The following is a 16,433-nucleotide window of genomic DNA, read 5'->3' on the forward strand; positions in this document are numbered from 1 at the left end:
GGACCATTGTCACTGATGCATTTTCATCTAACTTTTCCCATAATAAGAGGATGAAATGTGTTGGTGGCTGTAATAGAGCCACCTCCCTCAGACTACGTTGCTCTCCAGGGCCCATCCCAAGTCTCACACTTCAGGCTAATCATTGACAGAGCTTTACAATCACAAGCTTTTACTGAGGCGTTGATAAGACAGTCGAGCAGTTAGTGGCGAGTGAAGCCAGGCTGTGCGGCAGAATCTCCAGGGAATGAATGGATTTGCTTCAGGACTGATGAAAGCAACGTACGCTATAGGGAAACAATGTCCACCGGGGGACTGCAGAGATCTGTCATCCTGTCAACATTTCTTCTCCTCCGAGCTGTTACTGGATTCTCCGGAGACGGAAGAGCTATATGGTCTAAAAGTCCTAATTACAGCCCGGTAAATGAAAGTCAGCTGTTTCTCTATGACACTTTTCCTAAAAACTTTTTCTGGGGCGTTGGGACTGGAGCATTTCAAGTGGAAGGGAATTGGAAGGCAGATGGAAGAGGTCCCTCTATATGGGACCATTTCACCCAGACGCACCTTAAAAATGTCAGCAGTGTGAATAGTTCCAGTGACAGTTACATTTTTCTGGAAAAGGACTTATCGGCTCTGGATTTTATAGGCGTTTCTTTTTATCAGTTTTCAATTTCCTGGCCAAGGCTCTTCCCCGATGGAATAGCAGCAGTTGCCAATGCAAAAGGTCTCCAGTACTATAACAGTCTTCTGGACGCTCTAGTTCTTAGAAACATTGAACCTATAGTAACTTTATACCATTGGGACTTGCCTTTGGCACTGCAAGAAAAATACGGGGGGTGGGAAAATGAAGTTCTAATAGATATCTTCAACGACTATGCCACATACTGTTTCCAGACGTTTGGGGACCGTGTCAAATACTGGATTACAATTCACAACCCATATCTAGTTGCTTGGCATGGGTATGGGACAGGTATGCATGCCCCTGGAGAGAAAGGAAATTTAGCAGCTGTCTACGCTGTGGGACACAACCTGATCAAGGTACTGTACCGCTGGCTTCATATTATAGCTTCCGAATATGAGGAGCAGGAGTTCAAAAGAAACCCTAAGAAAGGTATCATCTGTTTAGGTCTCTTTATTGCAATCAACTCAGCTGATTTTATTCTAACCCTCAAGGTCTACCCTCAAATTTCATGTTTAAAGTAGTGTATACTTTATTTATCTAAGCTATTATTACTGTATTAATCCAATTATTTTCCTTAAAAGTGCACTTTTAAAAATTAACTATTTTTAAATCTACAATTATACATTAGAGCATGAGAATATGAGTTTCCTTTCATTCTGTGGAAAACCAGTACCTTATAAATGTAATTGTTGGAAAGCCTTTTCTGACAATATGCAACCATTTCAGAATTATTCTAAGGCATGACCATTTCAAATATGTATTTGTTGTTACTATCGCTATTCTTACTGGTACTTAGCTATAGTAAGCTAAATAAGTGTTGCTAACTGATACATATTAAATGCAGGAATTGAAATAAATGTAATTCACAGTTGGTTTCATTTTTGTTACATAGCAGGGAAGATTAATTGTTCTAGGAGTTAAAATTAAATGCATAATATCAAAACTGGAAGAATATGCTCTAGTAAGTGTTTTAAAGCTGTATAGTTCAAAAGCTAGACTTTATGCTGGGAAATGTTAAATAATAGTGAAACTCTAAGCAAAATAAATTGATATTCATTGAGTGTTTAAAGACTAAGCATTTTACTTGCATTATTTCATTTAATCATCATGATAACCTTATGAACTATGTCTTATTATTATCCCCATTTTAAAGATGAGAAAACTGCAGCTTAGTGAGATTAAATAGCTTGCCCAAGGTTACAGAGTAAAATGCACCTGTTGAAAATATGGGCTTTGTAAATGACAATATAATTAAACACTAAATGTCTTTATTAAGGATGTTTTTAAAGGAATAATCTTTTGAAAAATTTCAAGAGATTTTGCCTCACATTGAGGCTAATATTTAAAATCAGATTTATCTTTTTAAGTCAACTAGTTTACTTGGGAAAAATAAATTACTCTGAATAACTGTTACATTTTAAAAATGAAAAAACTATTAGTGGGGTTTCATCATGTGGTAGAAGAAGTTATCTGATTTCTAATAATCAAATGTTAAGTATATAGAAATAGGAAAAATGTAGAGGAACATAAAATTACTCCATGTCTTAATTTGCACATACAAAAATGCATGAACTTTCTGGATTATGTACTATGATTCAGTCACATTTGCCCTTGCAGTAAACAGATTGTATTATAATTTCAAGGTCATTTACATATCTTTGAATAGAGTTGTATGTATAACATATTAATGCATGGGTATTCTGTGATTTGGGAAAAAGACATTAAAGGGGAGAAAACTTAGAGCTGTCAATTATGAAGAATATACATATTTAAGCGAGAAAAAATATTTCTTTTATCTAGTTCTTTTAATTATTGAAACAATACATGCTGGTGTAAATTGAGAAATATCAGGTTGTACCAAAGGATATAAAGTGAAAAAGTTAAATTCCTCTCTCCTTCTCCATCTGACAACTCCAACCTTGAAAAAACTGCTGTTAATAGTTTCTAATATAGTCTGTTTAAAGTTTTCTATATAATTACATGTACATAAATGGTTATTTAATGTCTTATTTTAAGAATTCTAAATTGTTGAAAAGTTTTCAGTTACCTAGGAAAATGTTAACAATTAGAAATTGCATTAAAATTTGTTTAAGTGGCTAATTTCAAGCCTTAAATTGGCTATCTGATTAAAAATACACAGGAAAAAGATGTAACTAACAAATGGATATTGCTTCCAAACTTAGTATGTAAAATGATATATTTTCAGATAATTTTCATTTTCCTCTAATTTGAGATAAACTCTGTCTTTACCACAAAATTAGCACTCTGGTAGAGATTTTATTGTTTTAAACTGGGGTATTACATTTTTAAATTATTGTGTTTTCCAAGTAATTTCTTCCACCTCTTTAAAATTTCTAAGGGGTCTCTTGGGTGGTGGACACACAATGCAATGTGCAGATCATGTATCATAGCGAGGTACACTTGAATCTATATAGTCCTATCTATCAATGTCACCCCAATAATTTTAATTTTCAAAAAAAAGTGAAATATACTGCATAACCCAGTGACTTATAGCACTAGAGAGAAAGCTGGCAGTGGTTTGGTAGCCTGAGGTGAACTTGTTTTTCCCACTTGTCCCCTCTCTGCCTTTCTTTTAACATAGCAAAGATTAATTGGATATTTTATGTTGCAATGGAGTGTTTCTTCTTTATTATGCCACCTTGTGACCCAAAAGAAGCATTCTTTAGGATTAGTTTTTAGTCCAAGAACACTTGAGTGTTTTTTTAAGCCTAATATAAACCTAAATTCATGGATGGTGATTATCACTCCATTTCCCAATCCTCAGCTATTGAAAAGATTACATAGTGGCTACAGGGTCTTTTAAGTTCCAGGATGATCTTGAAAACTCCATCTCAGTCTGAAATGTCCTGGTTTGGAGGAAACCTGAATTGTCTGGCCAGTCCTGAGACGGAGCTGGACAGATCTGGTCATTACCTGGCTTAAAGCAAGTCTAAGCCTCAGATAAAAGTTTGTGGTAGTCACACCAACTAATGGATGCTTCACTCTGAATCCATAGCAATGTTCAGAACAGAAAGAGCACACCTTGATTGGCTTGTCCATCTTTAAGCACAACAAACATAGCTTTAAAGATTATCTATAATTTTTGCAACAATATTGCTAGGTGTCTGTTATTACCCCATTTTACAGAGCAGATACTTCTTAAAAATGCATCATGTCGCTCCCCTGCATAAAATCCATCAGTGATGTCCCAAAACTTCTGGGATAAAGTCCCAACTTTTTATTTTTTTTAAATATATTTTATTGATTTTTTACAGAGAGGAAGGGGGAGAGGGATAGAGAGTTAGAAACATTGATGAGAGAGAAACATCGATCAGCTGCCTCCTGCACATCTCCTACTGGGGATGTGCCCGCAACCAAGGCACATGCCCCTGACCGGAATCAAACCTGGGACCCCTCAGTCCGCAGACCGATGCTCTATCCACGGAGCCAAACCGGTTTCGACTAGAAGTCTCAACTTTTCATCAAGATCTTCAAGACACAAACCCGGCCTCCATTCCAGGCTCCTTCCTGGCCATTCTCCCACCTCCATCACTAACGCCAAACCCTTGTACCCCACACTTGGCTGTAATGCACTACTAAAGTGTCTGGATTTTTACCTTACTATTGCCCTCTGCTCAGCCTTCATTAATGCTCTATGCAACTAAAATGCTTTTCTTACTCCCAGCTTTGCTGATAATGTCCTTCAAGACTCAATTTAGGCAGTTACCACCTCTACGTTAGTCTTGATCCTTTAGAGTCAGTGCCCCTCCTGAAGGCTCACATAGTAAGATGTGCATTGAATTCATACCATATGGTGTTTTTTTTGTTTCCCCAACTAGACTGAGAGTTCTTTGAAACAAGATGCTACTTTTTTGTCTTCATATTTCCAGCACCTTGCACAGAATATTAGATACATGCTAGGTACATTGAATGAGTGGTTTAGGAATTTCTCTTAAACTTGTCATCAAAGACCCAATCCCAAGTATAAAATACATATTTCATTGCATTATTGCTAATTCCGGAAATCACCTGTATTAATCCAGTGGTGTATTAGTGTGGACTCTTTTGATCGCAAGTGACAGAAGCCTAATTCAAGTTGGCTTAAGCAAAAATGAGCAACTTCCTGGCTCAGTAACCAAATCCCAGGAATGAATGGACCCGATAACCAGGACAATCTCGGTCTTTCGTGTCCATTTCTTCTTGTAGGTTGGCATCTTTCTTCTTTGTAGAGGAAAGATTTCTTTCTCCCAAGTTCAGTTTTTAAAATTTTAACCTGTTTGGCCTATACTCTCATTCCTCAAATCAGCAAAGTCCCAAGGTTTCACATTGGTAAAGGCAGTAATTGTGCCCGTTTTTATTTTTAGATCAATATATATGCATAATATAATTTAAATCTGTAGATTTCTTCCCCACTAAAAATGGAATATTTGAGAGCCTCTGAGAAAATATGCATAGAGGTTGGGGCAGGTAAGTTTGCTCATGAGATGGTAGCTGATTCATTTGATTGCTCCACTCAATACTGCCAGCTTCCATGATAGTCTTGACCATTTCCCAGCTCTAAATTATTATCTCTCATAGCCATATTCTGTCTACATAGTACCAGGATTTCTCAATTTCAGCACTATTGACATTTTGAGCCAGAGAATGCTTTGTTGTGGTGGGTTATCTTGTGCACTGTAGGATATTTAGCAGCCTCTACCCACTAGATTTCAGTAGTACCCCTGCTGTCCAGAGTTGTGACAACTGAAATGTCTCCAGACATTGCCAAATATACCCTGGGGGGAAGAGCAAAATTCCTCTTCCTTCAGTCCCTTAAAAACAACTGACGAAGTGGTTAAAGGCATGAAGCATAAAGAGCAAGGACATTGAAATACAACCAGTACGAGGGACATGAAAAAGATAAATTACAAAATCACCTCAAGGAGATTTTCACCAGATCTATAAGTTGCGCACACAAACTCAAAATTAATTTATAGTATTATCAGGATGTTTCAGGAGAAGAAACAAAGCTTTAAGAAATATTAAATGAGAAAATAATGTTGATGATTATCTCTAGCTTGACTTTTCACATATTGGAAATAAAGAGTGGCTTTTCGTTATTTGTGAAATACTTGAAAGAGTTGGCCCAAATCATTGCTCTTACATACGTAGCTATTTATGAGCAAAATTAAACCGACTTTTTGAAAGCTTGTACTTTTTTAAAAAGCAAAATTTAAGAATGTAAGCAAAATGTTATAGAAACAATTTTTACCCATTTTTGATGCTGTAACATTGTGTTTCACAAAGTGTAGTTTTTTTCACATCACTCCATGTTGGCGTTTTTGCTGGCGTTTTTGTTTGTTTGCATATCCAAGAACCGCATCTAGTCTTACTTATTAAAACATTTTCCAATAAAATGTTTGTTTTGAAAGGAAACTTTATATCCTGCTATACATGAGACACCAGTATTTCCTAATACCCTTAAAATAAATAATGTAACATTTAAAATAAAAATTTTCATTTTTGTTACAACTAATGTCATCTCCCATACAAAAGAGGTAGGTGTACCAGACTTGGAAAACACCACAGAATGGGCAAATCTTACTCTGCATTTTAGTATACATGCTGTCCTAAAACCAAACACAGGGTCATTTAAAAAATGTGTCATATAATAATTGTTCGTATGTCATTAAAATAATTTACATAATGTAATAGTGTTTATAAGGTGGGAAGTTGCTAACATTAATGTTTGTATATTATGAGTATTTTAAATATTATTTATTTTCTGAATATTTAAAGTAAACTTTATAATCTTTAGCAATAAAATAGATTATGTAAGTAAATATATGCCAACACGTTTGCGTATACTACACACAAATGATGAAATAATGTTTTAAATTCCTCAGGGGGTTAAGAGATTGTTTAATACTGGGAAAGAGGCTTTTAGGACAAGAAATGTTGGGAAACACTAATCTAGGTCAAGGCCTTACCAACTTGTTCCTCAGTCTGGGATATTTACTTCTCCCTATTTTTTCACCTCTCTGGGAAACTATCTTAGCATTTCTTGCCATCATCCCTTCAGAGAAGCTCACACCAGGCTGGGGTATGTGTTAGATATTCAAGAAATAATTCAACTGATTATTTTATAATTAAGTAAGACCTACCTTATCCCAGAAAGGATTTAAAATTGCAATTGAAGAGAAGTTGATTTCAGACACACACATACACACACTTCAACACATACTCTGGCACAAACATACAGTCTTTTCAGAACATGCAAATCAATTAGGCATGCCAGTTTCTATGAAAAATTTTACATTAACAGCCCACCTTGAACCAAGCTGCAGAATGCTGACAACTCTCAAAGCTGAGCCATGTGTTCATGGGGTTTCACTATGCTATTCTTTCGATTTTTGTGGACTGCGACCATTTCCACAATTAAAAGTAAAAAATAAAGTAGACAGTAAAGAAAATGTTATATTTTAAAATAAAACAATTACCTCTATCTAATACACTTCTTGAAGGCTCTGTCAAAATTCTTAACCAAAATTTAGTGTGAAAACTGCAAAAACAGCTGTGAAAAAGCCACCATTCACATGATTAACAGCTAAGCCTTCTCTGCCAGGAGGCTGCTGCAACTGCTTTCTTAAACAAGAAGACTGCATATTTCACAGGCACATTTAAATGGATTAAATGTCATTTTTAAACCTCTTCTGCCCCACCCCCTCCCCCCCCACCAATGTCTTGAAGACTAAGTATAATATTTTGACATGGAAATACTAGTAGAATCCTTTTTCAGTTTGTTTTAGTTAGATAGAACCAAAATCTTCAAAGATCATCTGAAATGACTTTTCCCCATAAGATAAAGGAATTTTTAAAAATTCCTGTGAGTTGGGTTGCTAAATCTTGTAGCTAAAAAGCTAGTCCAGCCCAGCCGGCATGGCTCAGTGGTTGAGCGTCGACCTATGAACCAGGATGTCATAATTCGATTTCCGGTCAGGGCACAGGCCTGGGTTGCAGGCTTCATCCCTGGTCAGGGTGCATGCACGAGGCAGCTGATTCATATTTCTATGTCTCTCCTCTTCTATATATCTCTCCTCTCTCTCTCTCTCTCTCTCTCTCTCTCTCTCTCTCTCTCTCTCTCTCTCCCCCCTCCTTTCCTCTCTCAAATATATACATATATATATATATAATTCTTTATTGTTGAAAATATTATATAAGTGCCCTTTTCCCCCTCATCGACTCCCTCCAGCCTGCCCCACCACCTCCTTTTTTTAAAAGCTAGCTCAAGCTTTTCTGTCAATGAAGGACAGAAAAAAAGGTTTAAAAAAAACCCCAAAACTTGTTATTTGCTACTTTCCACACTTTGCCCTCCCACCCCACCCCCCAAAAAAGAATGCAGAAATGGGGAGAAAAAAGGACAGAGATTGGTCTTAATTCTTAAGTGGAGGGTTGAAACATTACTACAGGTAATGTTTTGACATTCTATACTACTATTCTTAATAATAATTTTTATAGTAAGACTATTTTATTGCATACCTACTGTAGTTTCAGAAACTGCCCTAGGTACTTTTCACATATTGTTTAATTCTCACATTAACCCTACCAGGTAAGTATTCTTATAGCCATTTTGTGGTTGACTAGAGGCTTGATGCACAAATCTGTGCACTGTTGGGGTCCAGCCGGGCTGGCCCCACCCCCTGGTCGAACTCCCAGTTGAGGGGCAATTTGCATATTAGGCTTTTGTTATCCTATACTAGAAGCCTGGTGCACAAAAGTTTGTGCACTGGCGGGGGGCGGGGCGGTCTCTCAGCCCAACCTGTGCCCTCTCACAGTCTGGGACCCCTCGGGAGATAACCACCTGCTGGCTTAGGCCCGCTCTCCTGGTGGCAGATGGCACGCCCGATCCCGCGGTGCCTGCCCCGTCTCCCCCAGTCTCACATGGCAGACCTGGATCCCGCAATGGGGCGGGCGACAGCTGGGGATCTCGCTACTGCCCGCCCCCCCCTCCCGCCCTGGGCCGCACATGGCAGGCCCAGATCCCGCGCTGGGGTGGGCAGTGGCTGGGGATCTCGCTGCTGCCCGCCCCTCCCCGCACACAGCAGGCCCGGATCCCGTGCTGGGGCAGGCAGCAGCTGGGGGTTGCACTGCCACCCCGCAGGGCGGCACAGCAGGATCTGCCTGCAGTATGCAAATTTAACGGCCATCTTTCTTGGGTTAATTTGCATACTCTTCTGATTGGCTGATGAGTGTAGCAAAGGTATGGCCAATTAGCATCTTTGTCTTTTATTAGTGTAGATAATAAAAGCATAGTATGCAAATTGTCCCCTTGACTGGAGTTCCGGGAGTTCCACCATGGGGGGCAGGCCAGCCAAGGGAAGGGAGGGAGGCCCTGGTCAACAGCTGCTAGAGACCCTACCAATGCACAAAACTTTGTGCACTGGGCCTCTAGTATAGGATGAAACTGAAGCCCAGAGAAATTTGCCTGAGGCTACACAGCTGATAAGTGGGGTTTTTTTACTCCATAGTAAGTATCAGAGCCAAAATTCAAATCTTAGCCATCTGAATCCAAGTTAGCCAGGTTTAATGGCATGAATCAGCTACCTAGCTAGATTCAATGAAAGATAACAATTTTCAGCTTTAAACCCATAGCAGTCACTAGTGTTGATACTGACTCAACAGATATTTGACTTCACTTTGCCTATTTAAAGTCCAGAACAATCTATATACATGTTTTATTTGTCTGCAAAATCTTTGAACAATTTATCCCTGATTCATTGTCCCCATGATTTTAATTTTTATTTGCTCAAAACTTTAGTGCTCACTAGGCTGGCATGGTTCAGTTGTTGAACGTCGACCTATGAACTAGGAGGTCACGGTCCAATTCATGGTCAGGGCACATGCCCGGGTTGTGAGTTCAATCCCCAGTGTTGGGTGTGCAGGAGGCAGCCAGTTGATGATTATCTCTAATCACTGATGTTTCTATCTCTCTCACCCTCTCTCTTCCTCTCTGAAATCAATAAAAATATATATATATATTTAAAAACTTTAATGCTCCATTAAAGTGATGTTAAATCACATATGTGTGCCCTTGACAATACCATCTAAAGTTTAATTAAATGTTAACACAATTATTCATTTAATTAGCTAATGATCATAGTATTTATATGATCATCCCCACTCATCTCCACTAGGACCTAAGACATCTCCAACAAAATACAGAAAATAATGATCAAACGTTAAAACTAGCATTCTTATACATGTTTCTAACCAAATCTGAATAAAGATGAAAACCGCTTACAGATAAGAATTGCCAAAGAGCCAAAACCGGTTTGGCTCAGTGGATAGAGCGTCGGCCTGCGGACTGAAGGGACCCAGGTTCGATTCCGGTCAAGGGTATGTGCCTGGGTTGCGGGCACATCCCCAATAGGAGATGTGCTGGAGGCAGCTGATCAATGTTTCTCTCTCATTGATGTTTCTAACTCTCTATCTCTCTCCCTTCCTTTCTGTAAAAAATCAATAAAATATAAAATAAAAAAATAGAATTGCCAAAGACAGTTTCTATAATCAGAAAGCACCATTAGATACAAGAACCATGTAAAAAAAACACACAACTATTTGTAGATGACAATTGGTATCCAAAACCTTCAAGAGAGTAATATTTACTTTTTCTAATCATTAAGTAGAAAAAGTTATACTTCAGTGAATGATTAACAAGCGTTTAAATAAATGTAATTATAAATGCCCAGAAAATAACATTGGGATCATGTTTAAACAGCTTGATTTGATATGAACACTCTCAGACATGGAAAATTAGGCCCAACTGGAGATCAGAAAAAAATGTTAAGTAATGGAAACGGTACTAAATATGATGTGTCTATGAACTGAGGGAAACTTTACATTAGTTTATAGAATAAAATAAGTCATTTTACTGTATATAAAAAGGCTTACTGAGAAAACTCAACATTAGAAAATAGTCTTTGTTAAAAAAAAAAAAAGGTATAATCAAAACTATTAAACCTTAACAACGATTTCGTTGCTGAAAAGTAGCAGGGATGCTAAGAATACATCAAGACATTTCACTTACTAACTAGTAATGAGTGCATACTTAAGTAATCAAAGTGGTTCTTGGGTGACCTAGTACTGCTTCCTGGAAGTGTGTCTGGGAGAGTCCATTGGTGGGTTCTTCATAGCATCATATCTTGATCGGAGATTATGTGACGGAGTCTTAAATAAAGGGCTGGGGTTTTACTGTTATCAGTGCTTCTTTCATGTTAATCACATATGCATTGTACGTCTCCTCCTTTTACCTTTACATATCAATGTATTGTTACAGAATGAACAAACATTCTTTAATATATAATGGAATCCAGAATAACAACTTTTTTTAAGTTTCTGGTTTTTCCTTTGAGATTTATGGAACTTGAAGAAACTGAAGAGTGAAAGCAAAGAGCAATTAAGTCCACTGATAGAAACTATTTGTTTCAACCAATGCTCTTGACCTTTGTATTTTTTAAAATATATTTTTATTGATTTCAGAGAGGAAGGGAGAGCAAAAGAGAGATAGAAACATCAATGATGAGAGGCAATCATTGATCCGCTGCCTCCTGCACGCCCCATGCTGGCGAGCAAGCCCACAACCCGGGCATGTGCCCTGACTGGGAAATCAAACTGTGACTTCCTGGTTCATAGGTCGATGCTCAACCATTGAGCCATGCCAGCTGGGCTTGACCTTTTTAAATTACAAAAATGATGCTTTTTACCACAAAACGTTCAAACAATATATAACACATAAAGTTAAAATGAAGTCTCAAAAAAAAAAATTGAATTCTCCTCTATAAGACTTACTCCCTAACTGCATACCCAGAAGTAACAACTGCTAGAAGCTTGTTCAATGTCCAAATATTTTTCTATGTATAAATAAACACATACATTTGGTCAAATTTTTAATAAAATTTGAATCACATTAAGTTTTTGTTATTGTTTCTGATTAATTGAAACATAAAACTACACTGTTTTTATTCTATTTATTTCTGTACTTGTCTCTCCTAATAGAGGTCAGAGGTCATAAAACAGGCACTATTTTGTTCATCTCTATCTAAATGTCTACCATAGTGCCTTGTATTTGTTAAATAAGTGTTTGTAGACTTGAATTTAAGGAAATAATCAATGTAAATGAATGAAGAGTAAAGAGGGATAAAATAATAGCTGTGGGTTGAAGGAACTTAAAGAAAAATGATTTATCTAAACTTGCCTTTGATGATGTACAGAATTTCTGTAAGGGAAAGAAGTTAAACAGAGCAGAAGGTAATGCTGATGAATTCTCCATTTAATTGAGGTGTTGCTCCAGACTGCTCCTCTCCTGAGCGTGTTCCTGGCACCCATACACTGACGTGTGGCTTTTTCAGTCCACTGGCCCTTGATTTGGGGCCATAGCTGTTATATTAGTACACCCCTTGCATTTTCACAGCCTGTCTAATCACCATTGAATCTAAGGTATAAAAGTGTGTTTCAAAGACACACAATTTAATTTTCATGATGATATGACAGTGAACTACAAGGCTGAAGTACTTACTTCTAATTCTAGCTCTGCCACTAACTGGAACTTTGGGTAAGTCATTTATTTCTCGAGTTTCAGCTTCTTCATTGAAAATATTTAAAAAAATTTATTGGACGAAAGGACCCATAAGGTTCAACTTCTACCTCTAATTAGCAGGCATGAGCACAGAACTTGGAGCATTACAGCTTGGGCTTGACAAATCATGAAACTCTCCTCTAAAATAGGAATGATAATAGTACCTACCTCAAGAAATTTAAGTGTGGATTAAAGGAGATAAATGTGGATTAAATGGAAAGCACTTAGAACAATGTTTGGCACATTTGGCACTCAGAGATGTTAGTTCTTATTACCATTTATATTATTAATTTTCTATGGTTTTGTACTTTAATCACTATTCTGTCCTATTTGATCATGAAAGTCACTCATCGTTAAGGACCATTTATTAATAACTTGTTTGTAGGTGATGTAGTGTTAAACACTATGCAAGCACGGCGTCCCTGCCCTCTCGGTCTAACATTGACAGTGGTGTAAAGATCACCATCCTCAGTTGAGATAGTCAAATGTAGAAGTGGTGCATAGGGATTCATTTAGCCTCTGAGGACACTATACAATGCCAATACTGGGATAGGGAAATACACATAAATGTTCATGCTGTGCTGGGCACTTGGACTACTATGTGGTCTTCTGAACATCCCAAATTTGCTGGCAGGTCTTCCAGAACCTTCCAGACATACTACTACATAGACATTTTCTTCTCAGCATGCAAGACAGTTTAGTTCTTTTAATAACCAAGTTCAGTGGAAAGAAAGCATAATTTAAAAACAGTATGTTATGGTTCATATCCAGTGCTCTTTCCCCAACAGCTTCAAAATTTAGAACTGGCACATACAGAAAGCAGGATGGTTTAGTAAGGTGATCAGGGAAGACCTGGCTTCAAATCCTAGCTCCACCACTACCCAGCCTCTGGGAAGTTCAGTTTCTTCTCTGAAATTAGAAAAATAAAATCTGCCTCGCAGAAGCTGTCAGGTGACCAACATACTAGCTGGCTCATGGTGGGCATTCATTCAACAAGTATTTTATGCCAGGCTCTATCCTGGGCATGTGTATTCACAACTGTATGACAAAATACATACGGTCCCTGCACTCAAAAAGCTCTTAGGCCAGGCTTGGACCTGAGTGGCGCTGGCCTGAGACACAATCTGGAGGCCCTATCTAAAAAAATATATAAAAAATGACAAACACAAAAGTTGGTACAAAAGTGAATGTTTAGAATAAGAGAAATCTTACATCAGATTGTTGTAGTCTCGGAGATTCTGACTCCTTCTTTTCTGAGGTCTCTTTAGGGAATTTATCAGATATCCTTACCTAGCAGTGCTCCATCACAGCCTTACTCAGAACCCACGTAGAGCATTTTACAAGGACCCATGCACGCCAGGGGCCTGAAGCTTCAGCTCCTGAGGCTCATGGTGAATCTGCCTTTCTTGCACGCCCCAAGATGGGGCCTTATATTTGTTATTTTTTTTTTAAATTTATCTTTAGTGTTGAAAGTATTACAGATGTCTGCTTTGTGTGGTTTTTTCCCCCCATTGACCTCCTCCTCCCTGGATCTGCCTTCCCAAGCCTTTGCCACACTATTGTCTGTGTCCATGGGCTCTGCATATCCTATATAATAAAAGGCTAATATGCAAATTGTCCCTGTGGGAAGGTGTTCCACCGACCAGGAGTTAGACATGCACTGACCACCAGGGGGCAGCGCAGGTGGTGGGCTGCAATGGAGACGCTGCCAGCCCCAGTGAGCCCCCACAAGAGCAGGACCGCGGCAGGATGGTGGAGCAGGTGAGCAGGCGGCACCAGGTCAAGGCAGGTACTAAAGGAGGCCCCAGCCTGCGGCAGCAGTAGGCAGCCAAAGGATGGAAGGCCCCAGCTGGCAGCCAGCAGCCTCTAGGGACCCTACCTATGCACGAATTTAATGCACTGGGCCTCCAGTATGCATATAAATTCCCCCAGTTAATCTCTCTCCCCCCAACCTTTCCTCTGAAATTCATCAGTCTGTTCATGACTCTATGTTTCTGGATCTATTTCGTTCATCAGTTTATTTTGTTCATTAGATTCCAAATTTATTTTTGTTATTTTAAAAATATGTTTTTATTAATTTCAGAGAGGATGGGAGAGGGAGAGAGAGATAGAAACATCAATGATGAGAGAGACTCATTGATTGGCTGCCTCCTGCACTCCCCCTGCTGGGGATCCAGCCTGCAACCTGGGCATGTGCCCTTGGGTGGAATCGAACCTGGGACCCTTCAGTCTGCAGGCCAACACTCTCTCCACTGAGCCAAACCTGCTAGGGCTATTTGTGTTATTGTAAGAGTTGTGTTATTTATGATTTCTAGGATGGCTATTATATTGATTCTATTTTTTAAAATATTTTTTATTGAATTCAGAGAGAGGAAGGGAGAGGGAGAAATAGAAACATCGATCAGCTGCTTTCTGCAAGCCCCCACTGGGATCGAGCCCACAACCCAGGCACATGCCCTGACCAGGAATCGAACTGTGACTTCTTGGTTCTTGGGAAAATATTCAACCAACTGAACCACACCAGTCAGGCTATACTCGTATTGACTCTCTTTAACTCTTCCTAAATCCTGAGGAAAAACTTCAGGTTCCCAATGCAGGCTGTTTTAGCTTTAATTATTCTCTGAGATATGGTCCTTTTGCATGAAAAAGTTACTAACAGGATTACCATTGTTAATTTAGTAAGAACAGAAGGCTGAAATTGGCATACAAATGTTATCTCTGGGCAGGGAACCTGGCCTCCAGTAAAGCTCCAATTTACTAATATTGATTTCTTCTAAACTCCCTTCTAATATCTGTGGAAACCACAGATGCTTCGTTTAATTAATTAGGAACTTTATTCTAGAGCTTTTTCCCTTTGTGTTGCCAGGTTTAGACTCTGGCTCAGGCATTGATTTAATTCAGTAATATTATAATGGAAATTAGAATTCTATAACAATAATAGGACTGTTTTTTAAACCTTATACTCCTCAGGAAAACATAGCACTATTGAGTGTCTATAAAGATCTTCAATCTTAGGTCACAGAGTTAAGAACTCCTGGTTTTGGTCCCATAAGCTCTCTTTGAAATGACCTATAGGACCATTTTTTAAAGGAACAAATATATTAGAGCTTAGTTTTTACATGATTCCTATGGGGAAAATCCTGAAACTATACAAACTGAGAACAATCAATGATTTGTTAAAATACTTTGCAAATATAATGATTACAAAGAAAATGGGAGGAAAATTAATTAAAATGAATTTTATTAAAATGAAAATTCATTAAAATTAATTTTAATATGATTATTTCTGAGTTATTTCAACTATAGAAAACATGAATAGGATGGGTAAATATCTTCCTTATGAAAGGTGGTAACTTTTTTTAATATTTAAATATTCTCTCCTAAGAATAATGAGGGTAAGATATTTCTAAGAGAGTTTCAAGATTGTCAAAAAAATTAAAGAAATGACAGTGATATATTTAAGGAGATAATAGTCTTAATTTTTTAGCAATGAACTTCTGTAAAATTCACATACCTTAAACACCTAATAAATATTTGTAGAATGCAGAATGAATCACTGAAGATTAAAAAAATCTGGAACAGCAATTGTAATCAGTAGAAAACAAATATAAAGAAGTGCTGAATAGATGAAAAAATGAATCAACCTGAAATTAATCTCAGTCCCAATGGACAATGAATAAAACTCAGTCAACTTCAAAAATAAAAAAATAAGGACGAACAGGTAAGCCATGAAACTCAAGGGGTAAAGGAGAGTTATTACAACATTATTTATGACAGGAAAAGGGGAAGAAAGGGAGGGAGGGATGAGGGAAGGAAGAAGGAATCATTTCTATTAACACTCTTCATCCCACACAGACTCCCACTTTTGTTTTCCACAGCAAGTTAATTTTCAGCTTGCTCTTTCAAAATACTTCAAATTTATATTTGTGTAGTTTGCACAGGATCTTCACATATATTACCTCATTCCATCTTCACCACAATTCTCTAGTGTTTATTTTTAGCTCAGTATAATGGAGAGGGGAACTGAGGCTGCTGAATGGGAAATGCGTTATCCAAGATCATAAAGCTCATTAGTCGCCGTGCCAGTACTGGAGGCTGGGTGTCCTGCTTTCAAGGCCCAGGCCCTGTTGCCTAGAGTGC

The 16,433-nt window shown here is 38.0% G+C and overlaps 1 protein-coding gene across 1 annotated transcript in view; it reads left to right on the forward strand.

Annotated features, from left to right (window-relative positions):
* Positions 1 to 213: 213 nt before the first annotated feature.
* Positions 214 to 16,433, forward strand: part of KLB (klotho beta) — a 39,952-nt gene continuing 23,732 nt past the window's right edge. Inside the window, exon 1 of the mRNA XM_006759288.2 lies at positions 214 to 1,035. Within this exon, the coding sequence (XP_006759351.1) occupies positions 298 to 1,035 (738 nt within the window). The 5' untranslated portion in view covers positions 214 to 297. The remainder of the gene's footprint in view (positions 1,036 to 16,433) is intronic.

The sequence above is a fragment of the Myotis davidii genome, unplaced genomic scaffold (assembly GCF_000327345.1).
Source record: "Myotis davidii unplaced genomic scaffold, ASM32734v1 scaffold235, whole genome shotgun sequence".
In the NCBI taxonomy this organism is placed as follows: domain Eukaryota; kingdom Metazoa; phylum Chordata; class Mammalia; order Chiroptera; family Vespertilionidae; genus Myotis; species Myotis davidii.